This window comes from Eublepharis macularius, chromosome 12 (genome assembly GCF_028583425.1).
Source record: "Eublepharis macularius isolate TG4126 chromosome 12, MPM_Emac_v1.0, whole genome shotgun sequence".
Classification (NCBI taxonomy): domain Eukaryota; kingdom Metazoa; phylum Chordata; class Lepidosauria; order Squamata; family Eublepharidae; genus Eublepharis; species Eublepharis macularius.
This window is the reverse complement of record NC_072801.1, coordinates 30800389-30824796: the sequence shown is the minus strand read 5'-3', so window position 1 is coordinate 30824796 and position 24408 is coordinate 30800389. Positions and strand designations below refer to the sequence as shown.

General features: G+C 43.2%; 1 protein-coding gene across 1 annotated transcript in view; it reads left to right on the top strand.

Annotated features, from left to right (window-relative positions):
* Positions 1-758, top strand: part of AREG (amphiregulin) — a 33957-nt gene extending 33199 nt beyond the window's left edge. Inside the window, exon 6 of the mRNA XM_054994895.1 lies at positions 480-758. Coding sequence (XP_054850870.1) covers positions 480-538 — 59 coding nt within the window. The 3' untranslated portion in view covers positions 539-758. The remainder of the gene's footprint in view (positions 1-479) is intronic.
* Positions 759-24408: the final 23650 nt, after the last annotated feature.

Sequence of the window (24408 nt, the reverse complement as noted above, 5' to 3'; positions counted from 1 at the left end):
GCCAGTCTTCAAGCACTATTTAATTGAAAGCGTTTATACAGGATAAGAAGCTAAAATATAATATTGCAAGTGTTTTCTTCAATAAAGTGAAGGTTTAGTGTCTTTATAAAAATCCAAAGTTTTCTCAAATTAACAGTGCAGGCATTCTCTGCTAAACCTTCAGAACTTTATCTGTTCTTGTAAGTTCAATATTCCTGCTGGAAAACATAGACGAAGTCAAGTGTTCCTGCTTGCAACTTCTCTCCCACAAATCTGAGACGGACCATTCCCAGCCCTCCCATCTGAGATCTGTTTAATGTCAGGGACTGAATTTGGGACATCCTGCATGAAACGTACCTGCCCAGTACTGAGCTTCACCTTTCCAGCTATAGCATATACAAATGCTGAACTCTCCAGAAGATCTTCACTAATGGTCAATTTGACATGATTTTTCAAGATAGTATATGTCTAAGGCTTGATACAGTTCTTGTCTTTTACAGGAGATGAAGTTGAAGAGGCTGTTGGTGAAGCCCGTGAGACTCCATGGAGGCATGTCTGAGAAGATCAAATGAAGGACCTTGGGGGTTGCGTGGTGAGATACCAACTTGCCGGTTCAATATGGAGAATCCTTCAAAGGGTGATCGAGTATTCCCTTTGTTTCCTGGCAATTGCCAATGAATGTAAAAGATGATGCATGTGCCGGAATTAACATGTATCATGTTCACGAACCATGGAGAACTTAAAGTACTAGAAGACTATCATACAACTGTTACCTTGAAGACTTCACCTTTGTTTCGGTTTTTTGTTGCCAGTGAGTTATTTATTTAGAGAGTTTACAGAGAAGTTAAGTCTATATATGAAAGAGAAAGAGAGTTTAGAAGATGCTGTCTTAGCTGTCATGGCTATAAAGAGAAATATCTGACTGACTGCCGCCGGCCCCCCCCCCCCCCGCTCCTCCCCAGAGAAACAGCACAGCAGTCTTCGAATAAGAAACACACTAACACACCTGTGACTCCACCTGGGACACTAGGCACAGGGCACATCACCCCATCAGATAGTCGTTGGTGAGTTTTATCATGAAAAGAGTTACTGTGCTGCCTTATTACACTCCTCTGGTCCCCAAATTCTATTTCCGACTATGGCCTCAAATTAACTACCTTTTAGGCAATCCACCGAGAACACTCCCTGCTGAGATTCACTGAGATGAATGGAGACTGTGTGGGGCAGTTGTTTGGTAGAGGATGCCCACTTGCAGAAAAAGTTACCTAGCTTCACCCGTAGAAGGCTATGCCATCATTCTTAGTAGAATAAATGTGGAACTACAGGTTTGCTTGATTGTTTGGTGTTCAGTCTACCCGCTCAAATTCTATGAAAGTCAGTGGGAACTGAGCTGCCTAATTGTGTGCAGTTGCATTTGCAACCCAAACAAATTGCTTTCCACTTCCTAAACAGATCTGACAATTTCTGAAAAGATGTGTCTTGTTTAATGCGGTTTGTATAAAAATCATTCCTGACAGCAAAACAAAATGTTACAAATGCCGTGTTTATGCTATTTTTGGTGTAAATATGTAAGTAAAGAGAGGGTTTTGGTTGTAAATAATATATTCCTGTTTTAATATGTTTGCACACCTCGAAAATGATCTATTTATTTTATAATTAAACTTTTTTACATAAATATAAAATAAGCGAATCATAACTTTTATTTAAAGGATGTACAAATGTAAAAGATGTACACTCCCTTTAAAATAAGCAGCCAAGGTGGCTTACAAAATTCTAAAACTCACAAAAACGCTAATTCAAACACACATTTGTATTATTGCTTGGCGTTATTTAAAGTCCCATTTGGATTTCAGTCATCTCAACCAGTGTCTAGCTCCCTAGCAGTAAAGCCAGATCTATGCTGTAAATATACACTGATTTCATACTTGTTCCATAGTAACCGGCTTATCCCAAAGAATCCTGGAAACTGTACTTTGGTCAGAGCCCTGAGAATTCTCTGTCCTTCACTGAATCCTTGGTTCCTAGAACATCAGTTCCCCAAGGAAAGGGAATGACTCAACAATCGCTTGTGTAGATACACACCCATAAATTAGTTTTTACAAGGAAGAATACCATTTCTGACCTGAAGAACATAAATGGGACAGAGGAGAAGTTTGAACTTGAGCACCCTTTAGCAAACCCTAAAGTAACTGTTACTTAAGTAACAAAGTAACTGGCTGCGATGTTAGCCAAAATGTTCGTACTCCCCTACAGTCAATGGGGTCCTGGCCAATTTAACTGGAACCAGATTTCTGTTGATACGTGGTTGCGAGAAACTGTTCCTCTGCACGAGTTCCATGGAAATGACTAGAAGCTGTGAAGGGCTACTGGAGAAACTTTTGGGGAGAAGGGCTTGCACTGACAATTAAGAGGTGGCCTTTCATTGTGGAGTGAAACTTCCCCAGAGACATTATCCTGACACTTGGGATTGTTTGGAAGTCTCGCCCTGCACCTCATTAGAGTGTCACTCTGGAGAGTGGCAGGCCAGCCCTCCCTTGGAATAGCAAGTCGAACAGGAAAAGCAGAATTCTGCTCTTATTACACTGTGTCAAAAGAGCTGTCGCAAGGAAGCCATAAATACCATTTGCCATTAATGGGCTACATCATCCTGCTTATTTGATTCACATCATTTTATTTATTGCTTTATTTATTACTTAGCTTAACCCATCTTTCTCACTGAGGCTCAAGGTGGTTTACAGAGTCAAGGGGGTGTGAGTGTAATACAGTAAAGGACATCAAATGAACAATTCAGTGGGACTAGGAGTAGAAAATTGAACAAGGCAAGCAACAATGTGATAATACTGTATGAGATATATAATAAACAATGCAAATGAACCATTCAATAGGACTAGAAATATAAAATTAAATAGTGCTGCTGGTTTGAAGCTGTCTCCTGTTTTGGATGGAAAGAAGCCTAGGATGAATTAATCTTAGCCTTCCAAGATTCATAGCCCAGGAATGCTAATAATAATAATAACATTCGATTTATATACCTCCCTTCAGGACAATGCCCGCTCAGAGCGGTTTACAAAGTATTATCCGCACAACAAAACACCCTGTGAGGTGGGTGGGGCTGAGAGAGCTCCAGAGAACTGTGACTAGCCCAAGGTCACCCAGCTGGCTGCAAGTGAAAGAGTGGGGAATCAAACCCGGTTCTTCAGATTAGAGTCCCGCACTCTTAACCACTACACCAAACTGGCTAGGGACATAAATAGGATGATATGATGGGAATACAGTGATGCCAGCCTCCCCAATGGTGGGGAAAAATAAAAAAATGGCTGTTCGGATGATGTCACATCCAGGAAAACCATAGAATTTCCAGTGATTCCTAGAGAGGACTGCTGTCACTTCTGGATTTTCTCCAGAAGTAACATCATGTTATCACCGATGGCTACCCCCTATGTCCCTCTCCTCCAGTCTTCAACTGGTTGCCAGCCATGCCTGGCTAGCCTAAATGGCTCATACAATCTTCAGAGGCGTTCACAACCTACTTAAAAATTACAGTCAATTCAAATACATTTTCATCCTGAAAATGCAAAATCCAAAGGCCTTGGTAAGAACAGGAATTTTACAGTAATGTTTTTTTAAAGCAATATTTTGGGAAATCTGCAATGTTAATATTTATTTAGATGTTTATACCTTGCTATTCCCCTGCCTCCCGGGGACCCAAAGCAGCTTACAACATCCTTCTTCCATTTATCTTCACAATCACCACCCTGTGAGGTAGGTTAGGTTAAGAAAGCATGACTGGCCCAAGGTCATCCGGTGAGCTTCCATGGCAGGGTGCGGATTCAAACCTGGGTCTCCCAGATCCTAATCTGGCACGCTCACTACAACACCATGCTCTCTCTCTCATTCCAAGCCTCAGTATGAAATGTATGTTCGTGATGCAAAGTCTTTCAGGCTGGTTAAGAGCAGCAGGACTCTAATCTGGAGAACTGGGTTTGATTCCCCACGCCTCTGTTTGAAGCCAGATGGGTGACCTTGGGTCAGTTATAGTTTCTTGGATCTCTCTCAGCCCCACTCACCTCCTAGGGTGATTGTTGTGGGGATAATAATAACACACTTTGTAAACTGCTCTGAGTGGGCGTTGAGTTGTCCTGAAGTGCAGTATATAAATGGAATGTTGTTGTTGTTGTTGTTAAAATCGCCCTTTGAGGATGTTTAATTATGTTGCAGCTGTGTTTTCTTTTCTAGGGAATGGTCTAAAATTAGACTAAACAGCATATTCTGTTCATGTATATAAGGCCATTTTTTAACTGTGAGCCAGTTTAGGTTTCTCAATGAAAATGTGAGCTGCTTCACCTCTTTTTTTCCCACTGTTCAAAATAACAATTACTGTACAAGTATTGTAACAAAGAAAGAAGCTCACCATCAGTCCAGCATAAATACATAGATCATAAATACACATCACAGACCTCTTAAAACAAGTTTTCAAGCTAAAATTGTGTGCTAAAAATAACCCTTAATTAAAACCTAGCTGAAATTCCAGGAAATTCTGGACTTTTCCCTAATTTTCTGGGCATCTCTGGTTTAGCCCAGGAGGGGCAGAATGGAAATTAGCAGCAATAGTCTATTTGCTGGGGAGCTGGCTAAGATTTCCTGGGCTATTGCCTTATATGAGGTAAATTTTGTATGTAAAAAGTTAATTGGAAGACTTCTGCCTCCCCTGTTGTTTGGTCCATCAGTTAAGATCCGCCTCACAAGCCCTGCTGTCTATGCCCGTCTTCAGAGGTCAGGTGGGTGACATCCAGAGACCAGACTTTTTTATTAGTGGTGCCTTCCTTGTGGAATGCCCTTCCCATTGAGGCTGGCCTGGCACCTATGTTACCTTCTTTTAGGCAGCAGTTCAAAATGGGTTGGCTTGGAACCCATTTCACATTTTGGGTTCTCAGGCCTTCAAGAGATAGCTGGGCCTGCATCACATCACTCAGAGCCAAGCTACAAGAGATGAATTACACTCCCAGCACTGCTCTTTTGTATTTGCAATAGGCTCTCTTGTAAACACTCCCTTTGTTCTCACATTCCTTTACTAACCAACCAAAAAAGATTGTAATTATGTTTGTAAAATGTCAAGTATATTAATATAAGGCTAACAATGGATTGCTTAAGGAAGACAAATCTCTGGTGTCGATGCATTCTGAATGCCTATATTCAAGCTTGGTTAAAAAAAATCACTTCTATGTAATCAGAATCAACTTTCAGTTCTAGTATAATCAGAGTACAAAGAAGAGAAAAGAACACTATAACCCCTGGTAAAATAAATGAAAAGGATCGCATTGGCACCTGTTTTTCAGGCAGACAGCAGAATGTCATAGATAAAGCAATGAAGGGAAGGGGACCATCAAGAGGACTTGCTGCCTGAATTCTCAGCTCCTGCTCAATGCCCACCCACCACCCAAAGTTAATCCTTGGATTTAATTTAGTACCTGAATTGCTCCTGCTGCATTTAAAGTAGTGTAACTCCAGGGCATGATGGTTAGGGCTAGGGCCTCAACCCCGGCACCTCCAGTTAAAATGATCAGATAGCAGGGGATGTGAAAGAACTGAGAGATCCTGGAGAGCTCCTTCCAGCTAGCATAGACAAGACTGATCTGAATTTACTTAATTCATTTATACCTCACCTTTTGCTTGGGTTGTCAGTAGTCCCAGAGGCCCAAGCAGGGGGGCAGGGGACTGGAGGACAGGGGACAACAGGTTACTAACCTCCCTGTGCATGCACTGCGCTCACGTGCTCTCCCATTCTCCACCTTCACAGAGAAATGGCAGTGCACATTGAAACGGAGGTGAGTGAAAACCGCCCCTTTGGAGGCAGTTTTCATCCAGCTCGTCTTCAGCGTGCATGCACACACCGCTACTCCTTCATTTGTCCCTTTTGAAAATGAGTGCTTGTTTTCAAGCGGGATGAAGGAAGGAGTGCTCGCTGAAGACAAGCTCTCTGAATGAGTACATGGGTACTCACTGAAGACAAGGGTCAGTTTTCACTCACCTCTGTTTCAATGCATACTGGCATTTCTCCATGAAGGGGGTGCGCAGGAGCATGTGCACACACTTCTCCCACCCCTGTGCCTTCTGCCCCTGCTGGCCAGGTAAGTAGTATCAGGGGCAGCAGATGGTGGCAGGATTTCCCCCAGCCCAGGCTGGAGAGATGTCAAGCTTACCTTTCTCCTCAGTGCAACTTGTTCCCTTCTCCATTTTATCTTCATAACTAGCCTGTGAGGTAGGTGTGACCCCGCCACCTTCCCTTTACCCTCTCCAAATTCAGCTGCTGTCCTAGGTTAGGCAGTCACAGGTTCGCCACCTGTCTTGTCTCTATTTATTTTAATGAGAGCACAGATCCTTTAAACAACAGGTCCCCACTCTCTTCCTCGGAGACATCACCAGACAGGGCAGCCTAATTCCCTCCAACCAGAATATTTCCCTGGACTATTGGGGCAGGGAACTAAATATTTCTTCCCCTTTCATGCTGCCACCAAATAGATATAATTATGTATATAAGCCAAGGCCTAACTGATTTGTATGTGCGTACTTCTCTTAACTGAGAACATTCACTCTCAGGGATGAACACAAGGGACTTCACTTTTGTTTTAAATTGTAAACAACCGTAGAGTGGTCTATAAACATGATTGCAGTATTTACCAATACATGAATTCTTTGTCCCTAACTCTCTTCATCCTTCAAATTCTCTCACAAACTATCTTTCCTCCAATCAGCTTATTTCCTCCAATGGGCTTCTCATCCTTTCACTCCCAGGTAGAGAGAATGAGAAAAGTGGTGTCGAGCCAACGGGCAAGAGCTGCATCTATTGTGGCCAGCTCACCACACAGGGCCCTGCCTCCTGCCAAGAAGAAAAGAAACTGCTTGTTAGATTTCAGAGAGAAATTAGGCAAAGAGGAATTAAAAGAATGTCTCTTAACAATGCTATAAAAACCCTTTTCCCGCAGAAATTCCACCAGAGAGCCAATCCCATAGGGTTAAATTAGGAAAGGAGGATTTAGGCAGTGTAAAATGCTGTCCACCGGAAAGTTTGTGGAATATCTCTGTTTGAGAATTCTGAAGAGCAATCTGGGCTGTCATCTAACAGAAATGCAGAATCTATACTTCAGTGATCTAGTTCACACAACAGCAAATGAAATAGTAAAATTGCTGGTGGGTTGTATCACTTTAGAAGGGGAGCACTTGTCTAAATGCTGAAACATATTAAAAACTCACTTCATGCAGAAAAGTAGATGCTGAAGAATGGCCTGGTTGCATCTATCCTAGCCATGTCCTTGGCATACTAGTTTTCCATGTACGGGGATTATGTAAATGAGGAAGCCCTGAGCTTTTCCATCCGGCACTCTGAAGTGGATGAGTTTTACCACCTGATTAATTGTGTGAGAGAACTCTGTCTAAAGCAGCTGTGAATATCTTGGGATTAACTATAGATTTCATTCATTTCAGTCAGCAAGTGACATTTCTCATGATACCCACCAACCAGCTGCACATAAGTATGCTAGCAAACCAATGCATTGTAGCTGAATAAATACTGGAACCTCCATGTCTTGTTTTTCAATCTGTTGCTCCAAAATTAACAAAGCAAAGATATAAACAATACACCAGCAATGACTTCTAGCCTCTGTGGAGCCAATTAATGCCTTTTGCCAGGCCATCACATGGATTTTTAATGTTTGGGCAGGTGTCTTCATTTCAGCTCTGTCAACCTCTTTCTTGCCTCAAGGCCCAGCCACTGGCAAGTGGAGTTTCTTGGATGTCATAAACTGGCACCTGATAGGCTGGCCAAGATGTAGCCTGACTCCTGAAGAAGTCTACTAAGAAGCAAGATGAGAACTTTCTCACCAATTCTATCCACTGTCTGCTGGCCTGACAAAGTTTGGCACCCTGTATTCTGTGCTGCACATGTCCCTGGGAACTCCCTGAATTACTGAGCTCCCTGCTCTCCCTGCATCTAAGTCCTTTCTCTCAGAGCCAACCTACAAGTGACGAATGACACTTGCCTGGCAAGTGAACAGACTCACGTGTATTCCTCCCTGTTCACTTGCCATTCACTTGCTCAAGTGGAGAGCAAGTGAACAGAGATGAATACATGTGAGTCTGTTCACTTGCCAGGCAAGTGTCATTCGTCACTTGTAGCTTGGCTCTTTCTTCTCCACTGACCCCTTTTCATACCCTGATCGCCAGCCCTGTGTGTTGGCTGGTGTGAGCACTGCACCTCCTCTTGTCCTGAGGTCCCAGCCTGCTTAGCTTGATTGTGTGACTGCCAAGGCTTTGCCTTCACCAGTGATGGGCTGCCATGAAGATGGGAGAAGAGCACGTAAGACATGGGCGGGGGGGGGGGGGGGCGGGAATCGGTGTGCTGTTGTAGGATCAGATCATGTCTCAAAGTGACAGAGAACTACTGAATCAAGATCTTCAGTTGTATTGAAAACAAATGGCTGGGCAGGGACTTTGCTATGTATAAGTTTACCCATTCACATGCCAAGTGGATACAGCATCCAAACACAACTCCAAACGAAAATTATTTAACAACAGGTGGTGAATCCAAATCCAGTTCCATTTCTGCGCACGTGCCTGTGCCTGTCTCTCCAGGCATGTCACCAACTGCAGAGGCACCTTGCGGTCATCCCCTCTTCCAAGGACTCTGCCATCTAGTCAAGGATCCTGAGCCCACTGAGGAATTGTGAGCACCAAACTGCAATGCCTGGGAGTTTGTGGGGGAGGGCATGACAGTTTGACAGCCACAAGACCAGTGTAAGCATGTGTAGACATGGCCCTCACTACATGACATTCGCTATTGTGCCAAGAACATGTCTGAAGTGCCCCCCACCTTTGTTCAGAGTCCTATGACATTGTTCCCCTTGCACCTCCTTCTTGTGGAGTCTTTCTTCTGCTGCAGCACTCACCTTCTTTGCTACTAGCATTGCCTCAAGCACAAGACCCATGTTTTTCAAGGAGCCTTCACACATGCAGAGTTACTAGCAGCAGAGGAAAGCCTCCACAATGGCCAGAGGGAATTGCAAGCGGAACAATATTGTAGGACCCAAGCCTTAAGTCCTTATGGGATAGCAGGCTTTATGCTAACTTCCTTCAGAGATGTTGGTTTAACTTTCTACAATAAGTCCACCAAAAAAATATATTACATATATATTACATGTCAATATGAAAATACAACCGTCCTTTTGCTCTTGATCTCATCCTCTCCTTCCGAACAAAAATGCCATTTTCCTTGGAATCTGGAAACAAATTTTCCTAAAATCGTTCCTCTGAGAAATAGGATCTCAGTTAAACTGTGTCAGTTTCACGAAGCAGAAACCTGGCATTGTTCTCAACCTGCAGACCGAAATGCAGCGTTTTCCAAGCAACTCATGAATCCAACTGCTTCCTGCCGTTCTTGCTGAACAGGTTCATCTTCATTACAGAGACATGAGGTCACAGTAATGAAGGTTTCACGCCAGGGCTGAACGTCTCCTGTCAGATTATAGTAAATGCTGGAACAATGTTTCCCAATATATCCCGCCTGGAGAGAAGTCACCTGACATCATCTCACACAAAGGCAGAAGTGTGTGGTCATTTTCTGAGTCCCAGTTGGCGCGTGGCCCAGTAGTGCAGAAGAAATTATCCTTCCCCCATCCCAACATTGAAACTCCTGGAAAGAACCAACATACCACGTTAATTTTTCTTTTATAGCTACCTTGGGCAGATTTGGGAGCAGTCAGGTATAAATAACTTATACAATTTGATACCTTTGTTTGTGTAATATATTGTAAATATTATTACCTGCCCAAAATATTGCTATTAAGTAATTAAATCAATATATGGAGACAGAATGTTTAAAGATGCTTGAAAATAAGGTGTATCCCCCAAAATGTAAACCATTCCCCTTTTCCCGCATGCCCAGACTTCTGCATAGACTCAGGGCCCAACTATACATTACACCACATGTGAATCTGCCATGGGAAAGCATGGCCCTACGGCAGCTGCAAGTTTCCAGGGGAACTCCATTTTAAGGTACTACAAGAATCCCAATGAAGATCAGAATGACGGCATGGGGTAAGAGGGGCTCCTGCCTTCCCCCTGCACCCTTTTCCTGAGTTGGGGCAGTGTATGATTTGCCTCATTTATTCATTGCACATGTAGCTCCCCCGACAAGGCAAAGCATGCCCCCAGTGCCATTTCAGTTTAAGAACATTTTTCAGGAGGAAGGCAGGAGCCTCTTCTCCCCCCCCCACCCTTGGTTCTGATCGAAATCAGGTCCCCATAACACTTTTAAATGGTGTTCCCACCAGGAACTTGACACTGCAACACAACTGCAAGTCCCTGTGGCAGAATCGTGTACGTTCTAATGTGTGGTTTGGCCCTCAGAGTTGAGCATAACCCTGAGATAGTTGCAGTCCCTGCCCACAGGTGCCAGGTGCTATCCTCTCCCAGGACATCTTTTCTTCAGAGACAGGCTTAATAGCTGACGTTGCCACGTTCCTCTTCTCTCTGTTCTCTAAGACCTGTAGACTCTCTTCTCTCTGGTGTAGCTTTCTTCTCTTTTCCCTTCTAGACTCATAACCTCCAGCATTTGGAAGAGGACAAAATGGGGGACCATCTGAATTCATTGCTCTAGTCCATATCCTTACATGTTGCGCTCTTTGAGCTCCTACATGGTAAATCAAAACAATTAAAAAAGATGAATCAGTAAAATGCAATAAAGCCAATTTAGTAATGCAACTAAAAACTAACAGAATACTAGTGTGTGCAATAGCACTTCTGAAAAGGAAAAAAGCAGTATAGAAAAAAAAGGTCACATGCAAAAACTCCAACTAGACAAAACATCAACTAGCTGTCAAGTAAACATTTAATTCTGGAACTGCAAAGTCATAGGATTTGGTACATCAGGAATGGTTCAGAGGAGGGGAGGTTACTGCAGCAAAGCAGCAGGAAGACCCCCCCCAAATTGTCCTTGGTGACTGCCCTTCCCCCCCTTTAAGGGTGGGTAGACATGGAGCAGGTTCACTGGTGTAGATCTTAGTGCCAAGCAGTTTTCTGAGACTAGGGCCGATTACAGACGGGCACAAATAAAGCGAGTGCTTTCGCTTTTTCAGCGACAGCACTCGTAAAAACCCGCAGTTTCCCGTCCTGGCTTACCTGCGGTCCATGGCGCTCGGTTGCGCTATATAAGCGGACGGTGTGAACGCGGTATGGCGGGTTTGCACACTTCTGGATGCTTCGTCGCCGCGGAGAGGCCCTCCCCTTTCCCTCCTTCCTTTGCCAGCCGGCCGGCAACAATATTACCTTAATTTTTTTTTAAAAACCGGGCGCCATTTGCGCAGTCGCACGTTTGCGCACATCAAACTGCGCAAATGCGCACAAATGCACAAATGCACAAAAGCGCAAAAATGTCGATGCTGCGTATTTGCATACCTGCGCATTTGCGCATTTGCGCAAAACACGTAAAAATGTTTTTTAAAAAAACAAAATGCGAACCAATGAAGGCCCCCGACGTCAACTGTGACAGGGAGGAAACAACCAATCCCGGGTACCTCAGTTGGCCGTGTGAACATCCGGAAGCGGGACGGCACGGCACGCTGCGAGACAAAGCAGATGGAGACGAACGTGAACGCGATTATTTCCGCAGAAAAACCGCAATTTCTGGCCATCTGGAATCGGCCTAGGTGGTCCTCTAGATGCTATGGAAGCGTCTGGATAGTGCTAGTGCATTATCAATGTTTCATGAAGACCATGTTCAATTACTAAAAACATATGTCTTAAAGTGCTATTGGTCAATATTGCACTAGCCCAAGCCACTCATTTTTTGGCTCAGTTCAGAGTTTAGTAAACTGGGGTGGGTTTTTTTGCCAAAAATGGGAAATGGTTTAGGTTCTTGGTAGAGGGGCTTTGGTGCTCCTGCTGATGTTACCAGAATTGCCACCTACATGTTTGCTGAGGTGTGAGATGACAACACTAGGTATATCCAGCACTGCCTAGTGGTAGACAAGTCAGCTGGTCTTGTAAAATGAGATACAACATCCTGTAACATACTGTAGCCCTGAACGTAGTAGCTGGTCTAGATATTGGTGGCCACCAATGAAGCCCCGCAGGTACAGGCAGCTGCCAATCTTACTCATTTGGCCATCTTAAAATAGGGATGCTCAAATATCAGCCAGTTCAGCTCACTTCTTGTTCAACAGTGATGATCCAGCAGTCAGTTAATTCAACAGGCTGTTTGGCTGTTCACAACCTATTCATGTGTATTCATAAGTGCAGGCAGCTTGCAGCCATCAGAAACAGACTCCCAGCTAATGAGGGATCAGCTGGGGGTTGGCTTTTGAACTCCTGCAAATTTTGCTCTGCACCTGGCAAAGTTCAGGTTGGGTTCCTGTGATCTCTCATCCTGGAAAAATTGCTGACTCCCAGGGTTGCACTACAAGTGACGAATGACACTTGCCTGGCAAGTGAACAGACTCACGTGTATTCCTCCCTGTTCACTTGCCATTCACTTGCTCTCCACTTGATCAAATGGAGTGTGAGTCTGTTCACTTGCCAGGCAAGTGTCATTCGTCACTTGTAATGCAACCCCCAGACCTGCTGAGATGCAGCAGATCTAGCAATGAGGTGCAGGAGTGATCAGGAGTCCAGCTGATCTCCCTTCTCTTCTACCTGCCTCCAACTATCAGAGAAAAGGAAAGAAGAGAGCCCCTTCTTTTCTCCCTTTTGCAGTGCTGAGATCAAAAGCATTCCTTCTGCCTCCACTCAGCTTTGAGAGGAGGGAAGAGGAATAAGTTCTTTCTCCTCCCCCTTTTGCAGCTATTTTGCTGAGGGAGGATGCATCAGGAGTCTCAGGACCAAACTCTCAGCTGCTCCCCTGCTTTTCTTTGAGTCAGCTTCTGACCAGCAGGCAGCCAGAAACTTGTTCAGCAGCTGTGAGTTGCTCGATGCAATCTGAACATATCCCTGATGGCTCGCTGTCTAATTGTGAGTGCTGAACAAGGTATGTTTGGGTGCTGAACCGGTCCCCTGAAAAATTTGTGACATCTCTGCCTTCCAAAGGCTTTGATCACATAAGCAAAGCTGTTGCAGCCAAGCCTGGCCAGAGAGGCAGTCCACGTGGGCCATGGAGCGCTACCGCTCCGGAGAATGGTTCATCAAAAGATTCCTCCTCTGAGCTCCAATGTTAATAACATTTTCATCAGACCAATTTTTCTCGGTGTAGCCATATAATTCCTATTGGTAACTTATCTCAATTTCACATTCAGCCCCATCAGTGTGCTGCAGCCCTCCATTGGGGCAAATAATGCTCAGGGGATGTTCCTGGACAGAAAAACTGCAAGCTGGGAAGGCTGAAACTCCAGTCATGATCCAGATCAGGCCCCTGCAGTGCTTGGGAAATTATTTCCCAGCCGCTGTCAAACTGGCAAGAATGAGAGCCGGAAATGCGGCCCCAGCTTGTGGGGCACCGTGTCTAGGTTGGCCCTGTAAGGGCTGCAGTCGTGGCTTTGTTTGGGCCATGGCAGCCAGTCTTTTCTAGGAGGTGGATCCTCACACCCTGGCCTATTGCAACTGAAAGGGTGTTCCCAGATTTTTCTTACCTATCTGCCTAGCCAGGGATTAACTAATGGGAATGCCATCAGATTGGCCTGCAGCTGTGGGAGGCTTCTGGGAATCCTCAGGCATGGCAAGGCAATCTGGCTTCCCATTATTTGGTACTATACATGCATGCATACCTCCTTTTAATGTATTGCATAATGCAGAGGTAGACATAATGCCTCTGTTGTGTGTTGACTGGTACGTATCAAAGTCACTTGGCATCTGATTTATTTTGATTAGGAGCTATAGTAGGCATTGTTATTATTTCAAGAATGGAAAACATATTTTTCTAGTCTTTTCAAACTGCTTTAGTTGCATCTACAAATTCTAATCAGAGATGGCCGCCCGCAACAATGGCTGATGCAATTCTTTTGGTCTTTGGCAGAGGGATATTCTAGTGCCATGGGGCCCAAGGGGCGGATAAAGGCTGAAAAATATGCAGTCTGCCTGGCAGTGTTTAATTTCAAGAAAAAGATATGTTTGTGCTCAAGTCCATCTAGAAACAATAACCCAGGATATGGAAGCCCTTCTGACTAATCTCTAAAATATAGAGACTTTCTATAAGTTTGGGTCATAAGACAGACAACATCTTCGCCTCCTCTTTGGTACTTTCACATATCGGTGGTTGGCACGGCATTGAAAACATTTGCCAGGCCTGAATCCTGGTGTGCCCTTGCACAAATTAAGCCTTGCTGCCCACTCGTGAATAAGTTATGCTGTGTGAGTTCCCTAGTGGAGCAAACAGCAACATTCAGGGGTCACTCCTGGTTGTTTGGAAAACCACACGGGGAGGAAGACTAAGCCCTCTCCCCCTTGCACACCCTAGCCTAGATTCACATCAGGCCCCCACACACCTGAGAATTAAGTTTCAACACAGGACTCCCAGAGCACGTCTGTTCTCACAGGATCCGGGGTGGAGCCGGAAACAATGGAAGGTGTAGTTAGGTTCTCAGCAAGATGCATGTTGTGCAACCACAGTTAATATTAAAGAGCAGTGAAGTGCTGAAGGTGCAAGTCCTAAAAGAGAAACATGCATAATGTGGCATTTCAGCAGCAGTTTAACTCAGCTGAAATATCTTTCTCCATTTCCTCCTTCCAACATGACAGTATTTAACATTCCTTTTTCAAAAACATACATCAAAGAACTGAGATCATATTTCGTCCACATTGGAAGACATTCCTTAGCAATACTGAGTGTATGTCCCAGTGAAATAAGCAGCATAAGAAGGAATTTCTGTAGAAACCAACATTTGCTTGTATTTTGGATCTTAGAAACTCATTGTGAAGGTCTCCCTGTACCAGTCCCACTGAAATGTAAGGTAACTAAACAATAGCCTGTATGATATTTCAACAGGTGAATTCCTCAGTTGATTGTACCTCTCCAGAGTAAGAGTCTCCTTAATGTGAAACAACTGGCTTCAGTCCAGAAATTCTCATTGTTTTATAATACTGTTGCATGCTCAGTTGCCAAGGAGTACTTAATGAGTTTTTAGAAGCATATCTGCACCAGCAATTCTCAGTCTTTCAATTTGTTCATGCTTCCTCCAACCACCTTGGTGATACTCTCTTTTACGTGTCTTGTACTTCAGTCCTCCCTGCACTGTTTTTTCCTTTGTCCTCGAATGTGGCCTCCCTCCAAGCACCCTGTATTAGACATGGCTTTGAATAAGGAAGTGGTGAAAATATAAGCCCTCTGCAACCCCAAATAATCTTTGGATCAACCCAAATCACACACCTCTGAAGTCCAGAGACTGTCCCCTACAAGAGGATATGTGCTGGTGCTGATCCAGTCTCTGGTTCTGGACCTAAGTCCTCGAATGTGGTCTCTCTCCAAGCACCCTGTATTAGACATGGCTTTGAATAAGGAAGTGGTGAAAATATAAGCCCCCTGCAACCCGAAACAATCTTTGGATCACCCCAAATCACACACCCCTGAACTCCAGAGACTGTCCCCTACAAGAGGACATGTGCTGGTGTTGCACAAAAAGTGCTCTTTCCCTTTGCCCCTTCCAATCTTCTGAGCAAAAGAGAGATGAGACAGACAAGGGCTGTTGTAACAGAGTATATTTGCAAATATAGGGTACCAGCTTACAAAATGAGCTTAGAATGTACCACAGAACAAAGGAGCACATGCTTCTTTTAAGGGCTTGTGACATCATTTTGGAGAAACGAAAGTCACATTCAGAATAAGGCACCTGATCACTTTTATACCTTTACATTGGACTATTGTCCACCGTTCAGTCTCGCGACAACATCATGTACCATCCTTTCTTGGTCTCCATAGCAGCATCTTCCTTCATTCCACAACTGGTTACTTTTCTACACAAACTCTCTTCTCCAAAAAGGGGGAAGGGGTGGAATTTATAATTCTCCCTTTGTTTCTAGCTTTGCCCTGTTCATATACTGGCAGGAATGTCCAGTTATCTATCTTCAAGGATAGACATTCTTTCTTTCCATGTACAGCTAGGGAGAAGAAGGGGGGGTGGCTAAAGACAGAGACCAGTTACTTTAAAACATAAATAATCCATCTTATGCTTCTTGCTAGCTTACTATTATTGCTATGATTAATCCATAGTCTTTACTAATATTTGCTAATGCCACACTGGTGCTGATCCAGTCTCTGGTTCTGGACCTAAGTCCTCGAATGTGGCCTCCCTCGAAGCACCCTGTATTAGACATGGCTTTGAATAAGGAAGTGGTGAAAATACAAGTCCTCTGAAACCCAAAACAATCTTTGGATCACCCCAAATCAGACAGATCTGAACTCCAGAGACTGTCCCCTACAAGAGGACATGTGCTGGTGCTGATCCAGTCTCTGGTTCTGGACCTAAGTCCTCGAATGTGGCCTCCCTCCAAGCACCCTGTATTAGACATGGCTTTGAATAAGGAAGTGGTGAAAATATAAGCCCCCCGTAACCCCAAGTTAGCAACTACTGTAAGGAGGTGCTTCAGACACCCCAGTTGCCGATACCACCATTGTCTCCAATTTAGGCAAAATAGGACATATGGAGTTCAGCTGAAATGGAAGGAGATCTCCAGGTATGGCAATCATAATATGGAGGGCCCTCAGTGGGGTATAATTCCACAGAAGCCACACTCCAAAGCCACCATTCTGTTTGAGATAATTAAAACTTGTCATTTGAAAGTCATTTGTAACTCTTGGAGTTCTCTAGGGGGGTTGGCATCAATTGTCAGGTAGTACCTATGTGGGGTATAATTCCACATAGGCTAGCCTAAGAAGCCTCCATGTCTCGGAGAATGTTAAAATCTGTCATTTGGAGATCAGTTGTAATTTGTGGGGATCTCCAGGAGGGTTGGCAACCACAGTGTCATCAAGCCAAGCAGCCTTAGCATGGACCTGCCTGCTGCCAGACCTGCCACTGTCTCCCAAAGAACCCCAGGAGCAGCGAAGGCTGAGGGTAAGGGCAGAGGCATGGACCAAGCACAGGAGCGCATGCCTGGCAGCCCACGGCCTTCCCCCTGCTGAGGAAATGTCAGGAGAGCCAGTACAGGATCTGATCTACTCCTCCTGAGTAGCAGAGATGAGCCAGCTTGGAGAAAGAAGCTTAATGAACCCAGCCTCACCTGTAGGAGAAACTCCCTTTATAAGGCTGCAGCTAGCATGGGATTAGCTAGTCAGAATTGTGGCATTCTCGACTTGGCTGTTGGTGAGCTCTTAGGCTCTGGCTGCCTGAGCCTTGGTGGGTCACAGTCTTTGATTTTGGAATCTGTTACTTGACCATGGAGTTTGACCTGAGAATCTTTGTTGTTGGCCCTGTTGTCGTCAGAACTTGCCTCCAACCTAGTGAGCACGATATTTTTAATCCTTCTGTTTCTATTTGTTGCTTTCCATTATACCCTTAGGTTATGTTGCTGCTGTTTCTGTGGGTTTGTCATGAAAATATGGTTTAGAGTACATTATACTAAGTGATACATGTGTATTCTAATGAACTTTGTTTTAGAATTTCATTAGGCTGTCTTGGTTTGGGGCATAAATTGAGCCAAATGTGTAAGTTTGGTTTTCTATAGTGCCTTTAATAAATATGAATCTGCCTTTCGGATCTCTTAGTGTATCTTTACGTTGGAAGGGTAAATATTTTTATTTTACCCTTCCAATATAAATTTTAAATTTCAGGCATGGGAGAGACGGAGCTCTTTCAATGTGCTATCATTCTCTTCAACACCGACACCACACCCTCCACTTTTCTCCATTTCTCAGCTTCTTCTGGTGGTAGCTAGGATAATTCACCCCAAGAAGTAGGTTCAGGTGTTTCTGCTGTTCTTAGTGCAGAGGTAGTCAAGTCACGTTTATTATTACAGTCTGCGACCAGTACATATAAAACCATTTGCAAATCAGTTTAAAAACAGTCGAGACTGGATACAGGGGAAGAACGATGAATAAATATAAGAGTAAAAAAATAAGATCATCATAAATTAGTTGTTTAAAAGGTTAAAATACATTCAGTCTGCCTTATGCGATTTATGTTGCTTGTAGACCTGGGCACAGAATCTTGCTACTTGATGTGTTGTCTGGTGATTCCGATCAGACAAAAGATAATCCAAGTTTGATTTTATTTGAACTTCCAGGGAATCTTTCTACTAATGGATTGATGGTTTCTGCTCTAATTTTACTATGACTTGGGCAGTTAAAGAAGATGTGCTCCATTGAGTCAATTTTTCTTAGGGGATAGGAGCAAAGCCTAAGAGAGTAATGGACAGCTTTAAACTTTCCTTCCAGAATGGCAAAGGATAGAGTTGAACTTCTAGCCCTTTTGGAGTTACTGGATTCAAGAAAGTAAAAGTAGGCTGCAGGAGCAGAAATATATTTAGTAGTATCTGAAGAAATAAAACCTGGTGCTCTAAGTAAATCTGTTTGTCTTTCAATGTCTGTCACTCTCTGCTTAATGAGTGATTTTGCTCGGTCTAACCCCATGACTAGCAAACTTTGAGGGGAAAGACCCAATTTTCCCAGGGATTTCAGAGTCGCCTTTTGCCAATTAGATTGGAATTTGTCTTGGAATAACAGAGGGAGCAGACCTTGTGGGTTTAGACATCCTGACAGCCATTTGAAAATTGAAAGGATGGTGATTCTGGCCTTTACCCTTAACATTCCTGTTTGCAGTCTAACCCATGAGTTAGGCATGCATTTGGGCACTTGTAATAGGGCTCTAAGGAAGTTGGACTGCACTCTCTCAAGCTGAGAGAAAGAGGAGGATGGCAGCCCCAAGAAAGATCCGTATACTAATTGGGCCAATGGTTTGGCTTTAAACAATCTGAGTGCAGCTGGTACATACTGCCCCCCTTGTGATCGATAGAATTTCAGTATACCATGTGCTGTTTTTTCTCCCACATCAGCAATGAAGCTGCTATGTGTTGTTTTGGTACCTGAGGCTTGCAAAACTACACCCAAATATTTGAAGCTGGTAACTTGTTCTAACTGATGCCCCTGAAGCTCCCATCGTCTGATCTTTGGATTTTTATCGAAAGCCAGGATCTTAGTTTTTTGGTAATTAGTTAGAAGGTGTTTAGTATCACAGAATTGGGAGAAATTTTTTAGGGCTTGTTTCAGCCCTATGGGGGTCCTAGAAAGTAATACAGCATCATCTGCATAGAGCAGTACGTGAATGTGCCTATTTGATAATTTGGGAGGGTGCAATCCAGGGTCATTCAAAAGGTTTACCAAATTGTTGATGTAGAAGATAAACAGAAAGGGGGCTAGAAGGCACACGTGCGTGTAACTTTGAATGGGGTCAGTCAAATGCCCAATTCGGCTGCTCCTTACTCAGGGCAGTTTGCTTGTGTATAGCCCCAAAAAGGAACAGCAGTTGCCTATCAATAGAGGAGGCCTGCAGTTTCCTCCAAAGTCTATTTCTAGAGACTGTGTCAAAAGCTGCTTTTAAATCAACAAATGCCTGGTAAAGTGATGCTTGGTCTCCTGTAGCGTATTTCTCTACAAGGTGTTGCATTACTAGGCAGTGATCTATTATTGACCTGCCAGCTCTAAACCCAGCTTGCTCATCAGCAATTATATCCTCCTGTTCTAGCCAGTCTAAAAATTTCTCCAGCAGATGTTTTGTAGACAACTTGCTTACAATGCTTAGTAAGCTGATTGGTCTATAATTGGATGGATCCTCCTTCTTTCCCTTCTTATGGAAGGGGACTACTATAGCCATTCCCCAATCATTGGGGATGTAGCTGGTTTCATCAATATAAGTAAATAGGGAGGCTAGGAAAGTTGCCCACCACTCCTTATTTGTTTTTAGTAATTCTGGAGATATTCCATCAAGCCCAGGGGCTTTTGCATTCTTTAACTTGCTAATATAAGCTTTTACCTCTTCGGCATGAACTGGGGGGCATTTGTCCAGATTTTCTATTGTTAGGGCAGGAGGGGGTTTGTTATGATCTTCACTTTCTTTAGGGTGGATTTTGCTTTAATCTTTCCCTTCACACCCTCTGGGTAGTTAGCTGCCACCAGGAATATTAAATTCCAATATATTTTATTTAAGTTTTCCCTTTGGTAATTTGTTTATGCGTCAGGCTCCTTCGTGGTTCTATGTGGCCCTGAGGATAGGAATGGGAGATAACAATGACTGCTACTCTGGGATATAACCAAACAAAATAATAGTTTATTTTTTAAGAAGCGTATTGGTTACATAAAAGTAGTTCTTAGTTCTTCTAGTTGCTTCATCCAAACTCATTCACACAGATCTCTTGTAAGGCTTCACACACAGTTAGCCTCTTTCTCTAGGGTCTATATTTCCCTCACAGAGAACTCAGACAGCACACAGCTAGCCTGTTTTCTTTTCACTCTCAATTCTTTCTCTCTCAGGCGCACACACAGTTTGCCTGCTTCAAATAGAATGAATATATAGTCTCACAGACACACTCAGTTCAGGCTTCCACTCAGGTTGCCTTTCCCTCACAGATACAATAACACACTCAAGCTGCACACAGCTCGCCTCTCTTGCCCTAACTGAACCTTTTTCTCTCCCTCAGTAACTGAAAACTGCCTTCACTTCGCCCACTCTCTGTCATCAACCAATCATATCACTCACTCATCTCTCTCTTTCACCTCCCACTCTTCACCTATCTCACCAAACATTTAAAGACACATGCAGCCATTTCTTGAAATCATTACAAATCCCGCCCCCTTCTCCTTTAAGTGGAACACATCTCTTTTCCAGAAGAGTGGTGTGTAGCTTCCTCTGGCTTAGGGAATAGTTTATTGTCTCTGCAGTTCCTGTTAAGTCCATTTCTTACTCTTCTGTGGTTTTTGTTTTAAAGTACTGGGTTTCTTTATCTTGCATTCCTCTTCTGCTGGGGTGTCATCTTCCTCTCTGGGATGCTCCACTGTTGGGCTGAGGTCATCTCGGCTTTGGCCTTCTCTACTAGGTCATTGTTTGCTTCTTCTGGTTGTTTCTCTATCAATATTCTGTTCTTTCCTAAACAGTCTATTTCTTTCTTGCGAACAGGGTTTGAGCTCAGTTCTTTACATACTCTCTTCATGTTTGATGCACTGGGTGACTCATTTAAAAGGCAAGCATCCTTCAAGAAGTTTCCTAACTCTTTATACTGTTTTTTGCACAAGCTGAGCTTTTCTAGTACTTTCCATTTGTCTTCAATTAGTTCAGCAACTTTACTATCAAGTTGTTTCTCTCTTCCTACATAAAGTCTATTTCTAATTGACTGATAGCTCCTGTACATTATTAGAAAGACAATTAAAAGGACAACAACGGCAAAATAAATCACCATTTCTAAATGCTGAATCTTTTTGTTGCTGTTTTCTAGGGCTTTTTGCAGCCTTTGGTTTTCTATATCCAAACCTTGGTAACTGACTTCTAAACGTTCAGCCTTCTTAAAAGATGTTTTCCTAAGCCTTAGACTTTTCTGAAGCTGTTGTTTCTCACTTTCTAGCTCTTTGTTTTCTAATTGTAACTGAGCCATCTTGATGTTTATACTTTTCAAAGTTTCAACTGTTTTGAGTTCTAAATTCTCTTCATCAGTTTGTGTATTCTGTTTTTCTAAGGACTCTCGCTGAAATCTGAGTTTTTCCAGAGTCTTTTTCAGCTTTCTATTTTCCATGTCCAGATTGCAGTTTTCTTGCTCTAAAGAATTTATTTTTCCACAAGTTATCTTTACATTAGTAACCCTTTTCTGTAACAACTCATTTTCCCATGCAATAATGTCTGTTTCTGCATTCATCTCATTCTGCCTGGCCTCCTCTTTTATGTCCTTTAACTCAGGATCCTTCATAATTTCTTTTTTAAACTCCTCAGAGTTTTTATTTATGCCTCCTGCTTTTTCTTGGGATATTTCAGCAGTACTACTAACAGGAGTTTGTCTCTCTCTCTTTCTCTCCTGCAATGTATGGATCGTGTCTGTTGCTAAGATACCTAGGGGCTTGTCTTTTTCTCCCCTTGCTTCAGCTTGTAGCGAATCATTGGAGTCAGTGCATACTTGAATTTTTGCCCCTGCTCCCATTACATCTCTTCCCAATACTACTGGTATTTTCTGTTCTTTAATAACTGCTACAGGAAAATATTCTTCTTTTCCTCTCCAGTTAATTTTTAGCTGGGCTAGTGGCACTCTTTTAGAATTTCCCCACACACTGGGATGTGAAAGGGGAACTGTGGCAGTTCGAGAATTTTTGAATTAAGATATTACAAATAGAAGAGAGAAGTGACTTTACCATTAACAGGAATTTTTTAATATTTTAATCTAAGATAGGATTATAGTTAAGTAGATTGTGGGCAGAATTTACAAGTGATTACTCAAAAGTGAGATTGAGATATTAGAAAAAGTAATACAAGATACATACAGTTCAATAAATATTATTAAGTTAGGATTATAGTTAAGTATATTGTTTGTTGAATATGTTGTTAACTTTTGAAAGAAATATTAGTAAATTCAATATAGTATATACATAGTAAATATAAGGCTTAGAGTAAGAAATGTTATATAGAGATATGTTAGAAGCATTTAAAATAAAATATGTTAAGTAATAAGGGGGACAAAGGGTTGGAAAGCTGCTAGAAGTCGAGAAGGAGGGGGGAAAGGGTGGGGATTAGATTAAATTAGATACGATGGGAATGCAAATAATGTATGGAAATTATACTCACCAATAAAAATTTTATATATATATAAAAAAAAGAATTTCCCCACACACCTTGCAAGGATATTTGTTTATCTGGAATCAGGTTTTTCTTAGCAACAAAATCCTCCCTGACCAGTGTTACTGAGGCTCCTGTGTCTAGAATGGCTAAAGTATCTCTCCCATTTATTTGTACCACCTCTCTCAGTTCAGTACCCTGAGCAACCTTATCTGTCTTTACCCCACACAAGTAGACTGTTTCTTCAGTGTTTATGGGTAAGGCAGTGTTCTTACTGGGAGTTTCATTTGTGTTTGTTGAGCCTTTGGAGTTTCTATCATCTTCATCACTCTGATCATCTAAGTCAGTTCTAGTGACCCTCCTTACATGCTCAAGCGTTGTTTGCTTGGGTTGGTTCTTTAGACATTTGTAAGCTAAATGCCCTTTCAGACCACATACATAACATCTTTTATCATTCCAGTATCCATCTTGGTTTCTTTCTATATTTTTATCCTGACTTTTATAATCTCAGCTCTCTCATATGTTCCTTTCCTTTCTCCCTCTTGTCCTTTACTGGATTTAAACTCTGGTTTATTAAGTGTTTGTAATGTATTGGTCGAACTGTAGCTGATAGAGAACTCAAGGCTTTGCTATCAGTGGCCACTAAGTACGGGTGGCAGCAAATCAGGAGAGCCAGATAAAGACCAATCACTGAGCTGTAAATAAGTTACAATGTATGTGAGTTATGCAAACGAGGGTATTCTAAAGTACGTGTTCTCATTGGCTATAACTCTTTGGGAGGGAAAACTGGTATGTATATATATTGAGGGTTTCTGTCAGTTGTTGTTGTTGTGTGTGGTTATACTGAATAAAGAGCTGTTGGTTTACTTCAAGTCTGAACCCACTATTTAATACTGGCGACGAGGATGGGATCTCTGATTGGGTATGCAGCCCCAATACCAGAGCGATATCACTAACAAGGTGCTTGGGTAGGCAGCCCCAAGACCTAAGCTGAAATCTTAAGCGTGAGGAATTGTCACCTCCACCATCCGACATACGCTCGCGTCGTCCAGAAGGCAGACATGGCCGCTAAGGGCCACTTCGAACCGTTTGACTCAACAGCCGAGGACTGGGAATCCTACATTACCCGCTTCGACTTCTACCTTGAGGTGAACAAGATTGAAGACACAGATCTCGCGAGAGCAACGTTCTTCAGCGTGTGTGGGCGTTCCACGTTTGATATAGCACGGGCACTAGTGGCGCCAGCCCAGCTTCAAACTACACCGTTCGACACAATAAAGAACAGACTCAAAGAACACTTCTCACCACAGCCATCAGAAATAGCCAGCAGACACGCGTTCTACAACCGCAACCAAGCCCAAGGGGAATCCATAGCGGCATTCGTCACAGCCCTCCGGCAGGCAGCCCGGCAATGCAATTTCCCTGACCTAGAGATGGCACTTCGGGACAGGTTGGTGTGTGGGCTGCGAAATGAAAAACTACAAAGACGACTCTTTGCGAAGAAAGAGCTGACTTTCAAAACAGCGCATGAGGAGGCACTCGCTGCTGAAGCAGCAGAACAGTCTGCAAAAGAGGTCCGGCAGTCGCACACTTCCCCATCATCCCGCAGGGCCGAACAGGTACATCAGGGGTGTGTAGAGGACCTGTCATCATCAGAGGATGACGAAGAAGAGGTCCTGAGAACTAAGTTCCACGGCAAGCAACCGGG